Source organism: Arachis ipaensis, chromosome B10 (genome assembly GCF_000816755.2).
Source record: "Arachis ipaensis cultivar K30076 chromosome B10, Araip1.1, whole genome shotgun sequence".
NCBI classification, from domain to species: Eukaryota; Viridiplantae; Streptophyta; class Magnoliopsida; order Fabales; family Fabaceae; genus Arachis; species Arachis ipaensis.
Genome location: NC_029794.2, coordinates 110,973,988 through 110,979,569, shown reverse-complemented (window position 1 = coordinate 110,979,569; position 5,582 = coordinate 110,973,988). Strand labels below are relative to the sequence as shown.

Below are 5,582 nucleotides of genomic sequence, written 5' to 3'. Positions count from 1 at the left end.
TCAGACCGGAAGGTTGGAAACCCGGATGGTGCAAAACTAAACACTACGCGCTAATCTGCGGTTAAAGTACATAATGGAAAATGGAAACTCCACCTAAAACCTATCTAGCAGTAGTGATACGCAGTCAAGGGCAGTCAAAAACGAAGTAACAACAATACGCAGCAATTACATGCGATCAAGAAAATTCAAAAACGAAGCAACAAGAATGAAAACAGGTTTAATCAGTCAATAGTAAATAGAGGGAATGCTTACCAGGAGATTGACGAACGAAGAATGGTAACTTCCAAGAAAAAAAGGAGGAGCGAAAGAGTTTGGGAATGTATGAGCCTGGGAGAATCAGAGAGAAAATACAATGGCAAATGAAAGAGTGACGGGAAGAGAAGAAAATCTTGGAATGTAAAGGAGGAAAGACACGAAAACTAGGACGTAATTGTCTAAGTGATATTGAGAAGCGCGAAAATCAGGGGCAAAATGGACCTTTCACCTAAGCTTTCAAATCAGTCCTAATGGCATCAAATGCCCGGCGCGAAGAACGAAGCAACGATTGACTTTCCCCTTGAACGGACGAAACCTACTCACGCGTAGGGGGCACGCCCTAGTAACGGACGGCCGACCCTATGCGAACCCGACCACGGGGAAAGCAGACCAAAACGCACCGGTTAAGGCGCACACGACCGTAGTCAGCGCGTTGGGGGCACTGTTTTGGCCCAGTCCAGCATAGCGGGGACCCAGATCCGGATGCCCGGCCGCCCTAGCGATTACCCGAAAGGATTCTTTTCATTTAAATATTTCACTACTGCTTGAAACAATACTAATAAACATTTGTATTAAAGAAATACTTCTTAGGTTTTTTTTTTTTTACCGAAGATAGAAAGACTCGAACACGCAACCTCTTAAGTAGGTAGGGAGAGATTATGCCATTTGAGCTATAATTCTTAGTTTAGAATAAATAATTTTTGAATGTTTTATAAAAGTATATAACTATATATCACCTATGTTGTTGTTAGAGAAATTATTAATTTAAGAAAATTTATTATTTATCAACATTGTGGTAAAACTAAGTCAATATGCCTTGCCTCGTACTCGCACAAATTCATTGCTAGGAACTAGGAAGACAAGCCAAGCCGCCTCTCGTCTCAAAAACAGTGCTGAACTATGGTGCAAAAATACACTTAATGAGAAATTATTTTCAAGCAATTAAATGTCACTGCCACTACAACCATCTTGGTCAGCTTCAGATTATTTAGTTCATACTTCATACTCAATGCATTGTCCAAGGAGAAAATATCCAAAACAACGCAATGCGCACCCACGAGAAAATGATAGGTTGCGTGTGGCACTGCTGTAACGTTAAAGTGATTTCATAACGCCCTAAATGATATTAATACTTAATATACATCTGTCACTGAAATCAACCTAATATTTGTACCTCATACAAAGAATTTTACAACAAGCGCAATTAAAATTATACTGGACGAAAAGAATCACTGTCGTCACAATTCAAAATTGTATAGAATAGGTTACATCTGAATGTTATAGTATCTGAATTTTCAAAATTCGTACACAAATTTTTCTTCATCCCTTAGGAAAGTATAGAAGATTAACCCAAACCAGAGACAACTATGACTAATCAATTTTGACTGAGGAGTAGATGAGCCTAGTGAACCAAAAGCAAGCATAAAATCCTATAGTACCGGTTACCACAAAGAACGCATAAGAAGCTATGAGCATGTACCCAAAGTATAATATTGCAGATACCAACTTTGTGATCTCAAGCTTGGTGAAGAAGTAGAATGTGGCATAGAGGAAGAGATAAAGTGCGGAAGAACCCGAGGTGAGGTATGACCGCCACCACCACAAGTAATCCTCACTGCACAACTGGAAGTAGCAGAGAACAATGGTTATTTCGGCACAAGTGATGATCAGGATGATGAAGACCAAAAAGAGGAATCCAAAGATGTAGTAAAACTGATTCAACCAGATTGAAGTGAGGATGAAGAAAAGTTCAATGAAAACAGCTCCAAATGGGAGTATTCCACCAATCAAAACCGAGAAGACTGGGTTCATGTACCAAGCCTGCTCAGGGATCTGCCTTGGGATTTTATTTGTCTTCACAGGATTTTCAATTGCTGGCTTCTTGAACCCAACATAACTACCAACGAAAACAAGTGGAACTGAAATCCCAAACCATAAGAAGATCAGAGCAAACATAGTTCCAAATGGCACAGCTCCAGATGATTTTTCGCCCCATATGAGAGTATTTAACACAGAGAAAACGGCAGATACAATTCCAGGGAACACTACTGCAGTTCTGAGGGCCATTTTCTTCCACTCCGTTCCCTTGAACATTTTGTATAAGCGAGTTGAAGCATAACCAGCGAAAATTCCCATGAAAACCCATAGCAAGAGCATGGCTGTCATTAGGCCACCTCGGTTTGAAGGAGAAAGGAACCCAAGCACAGCAAATATCATGGTTACCAATATCATTCCAAAAAACTGAACACCAGTTCCAACATAAACACAGAGCAAATCTGAGTTGTTAGGAGGCCTAAACACATCACCATGGACAAGTTTCCAACCAGTCTCTTCTTGGGCTTCTTCTTGGGTCTCAAGCTCATTGTACTTTGAAATGTCACGGTACAGTGTCCGCAGCATTATCATTGCTACCATTCCCGAGAGGAAGAGAACAATCATTAATGAGTTAACAATTGAGAACCAGTGAATTTGGTCATCATTCATCAACAAATAGGCATCCCATCTTGAAGCCCACTTCACCTCACTTTCCTGAAGGTGGCAGGCAAAGGCAGTATAAGCATATGATATGGGATACAATTCGGTCATACTTCATGAAATCAGCAAAAGGACAAGGATGATAATGAAGGCAACTCCAACAATTAGAAGAGAGAGAACGAAAAGGTAGTTTATAAGAGAATATATTATTAAAAAGAACCAAGCCTTAAAAGGCACTCTCCGTGCTATTTACCACTGGGATCATGCACACAACCAACATTCTTAAGAACAAAAGCATGCACGCAACCAACATATACTTTTCCATTTATCATCTCCATAACAATACCTGGAAGTCAACGTCATATGTGAAGATAATCTCCTTGTTTTCTTCAACCTCTTGAGGAGTGTTGGAGTTGACAACTGTGTGTTTAGCATGGGGGTCACAGGTTGTTAGACGAGTCTTTTCATCCCACTTACCATCATATTCATGTTTGATACTACACATCAACATGGAGATTTGTTAGATATACTACCCTTTTTAAAAGGAAACCCAATACAAGAGACTCCTAAAACTGAGGAAAAGCATAAACAAGATAGAGGACAATAATAGTGACCTGAATGGCTTAACCTCAAAGCCCACGATCCTAGCAGATTCCGTCACTGCATCTTTATGATACTTAACAGTAAATGCCAAATGATTGTGAATAAAAAATTTCTCCTCCTTAACCTGTAAATTTAGCTAAAGTAAGTAACGAAACGACTTGGCATTCAGAATAAAGGACATGGCGCTATAAAATAATAAGCATACCCCGCTGTACAGCCCTTTGAGTCCGACATGGTAACCGAGCTGATAAAAATAAGAATCCTCCTGATCGGTCCTTTTTATGGGAACAACTAGAGGAAGGTTATCTAGGATCCTGTATGTAGAGGGAGGAACCAGGATAGAGCATACTAAGATTGCAGCAAATCAAGGGAAAAGACAATAATAATTTTATTCAGTATGATGTCATCAAAACACTAGCATGCCTTACATGTTCACCCGATACTCATCGTTGATCTTCTCTTTGAACTCCTTAGCAGTTTTGGCATCGAGTTTAAGATTACACACAACATTGCACATTTGTGGTTCACGCATTTTGAACTGCAAGAATGTCAGTAAAAATCGCTTCATTTACTCCTAAACCAAAAACACTTGTTAACAAGAGCTTACTTCTTGAATTCTCCCTAAATATGAAATAGTCAAGAGATAACATGCATGCATGCAAAACTGACCACATAAAGAGAATTTTCAATGCGGTCACCACGAAGTACTTCCCCGAGATTTTCAGCACTATCCTGTATTTTTTCTGGACGACAATAAGGAAGTGAATAATATGTGTATGGAAGCTGGGTCTTTGTTGATGTTAATTTGTTTACTTTCACTTGTAATTGATCTCCCTACATCAAAGGAATATTTAAGAAGTCAGTTAACAACTTAAGTATATACATACATTTTATAAAAGAAGAATTTTGATAAGACGGAGACGTTAGATATACACAAATTCTGAAATATCATTACTTTGGCCAAATGAACATCATATCATGTGAAGAAGAAATATCAATTTGAGAAACTGTATGAATTATTTTTGAAACCACCACAACAAAGTAGAGGATAATACAAAAAGCCTATACACCTTAGTTGTCAGTTTAGTTCAATTCTCCAATATAAATCTTTCAAGGATACATCAGAAATTGCAATTGTCAACACTAAAGTACTAAACAACTATTTCTAATTACCGATATATAGTACAAACACCCATGCTAAAATTCATTTATAATGCAAAAACCTTAACACCATTATCAAATAAAAAATCCAAATCCAAAAATAATTCCCGAAAACCGAACAAGAAGATGCATAAATAATACTAGCTCCTACACCCTCACATAGGAAAGAGAGTGAGTTACTGAAACTGAAACCATAATCTTTTGACTAGGTACAACAGTTAGCTTAACTGTTACTGATTGAACGCAAACCAGCTAAAAGGTAACATATCAACAAACTAGCCACCCTCTGCAGTCTACAGTATATCTCAGGTAGCATATTAATACATAAATCTGAGGAGAAATGAAATCAAATCCTTCGATGTAACCAAGTGAACGTTATTTCAATCAATCGAAACCGATCCAACAAACCTAAAAGCCTTAAAATCTCATAAACCTCTCATTCAACGATTAATCACTAGTATCAATCAAATCCAGCACAGATCCAACTTGCGAGATTCGAACACAGTTCAATTTAATCATAAAACAGAACAGATGGAAATGGAATCTGAGGTTTACCTTCTGGAAATCCTGCGGGGCGACGCCGGGGAGGTAGAAGGAGTGAGCTCCATGGATGAGGAGTAGCAGAAGAACAGCAACCGCAGAGAGCGATTGAGATCTCAAAAACGCCATGGCGTTCGAGATCGAGATCTAAGGAAACCCGTTCAAAAACGGTGTGTCGCTGTTGTTAACTTGTTATAAGAACGAGGTGGAAATGAATGAAGACGAAGAAGAAAGCGAGCGTAGTAACTGTTTTAGTGTCGTCTACTTATTGGATCTCGCCTTACTTGAATCTGACCCTACGCGTTTTTAGTTTTTACATCACTTTTCTTTGTTCTTTTTAAAGTATAAAAAGAAAAGAGTCAATACGCATGTGACTCATGACAATTATTTCGAAAGGATAACAAGACCTCTAAAAAAAATATCTAATTCGATTTTTGATCTTTTTTTTGGGACTGATTAGCCTTTGTACCAAAAAAATAACCTTGATTTTTTTGTACAAGGGTCTCGTTGTCCTTTCGAAATAATTGTCAGGGGTCGGATTGGATTTT

General features: G+C 38.4%; 1 protein-coding gene across 1 annotated transcript; it reads right to left on the bottom strand.

The window, feature by feature from the left end:
• On the bottom strand, positions 1,443–5,345 carry LOC107622729 (transmembrane 9 superfamily member 8). The gene is made up of 7 exons (XM_016324739.2): positions 5,050–5,345; positions 4,003–4,167; positions 3,762–3,871; positions 3,539–3,647; positions 3,345–3,457; positions 3,077–3,227; positions 1,443–2,784 (listed from the first exon to the last, which is right to left on the bottom strand). The coding sequence occupies exons 1-7, from the start codon at positions 5,161–5,163 to the stop codon at positions 1,627–1,629; spliced, it is 1,920 nt and encodes a 639-aa protein (XP_016180225.1). The 5' UTR covers positions 5,164–5,345; the 3' UTR covers positions 1,443–1,626.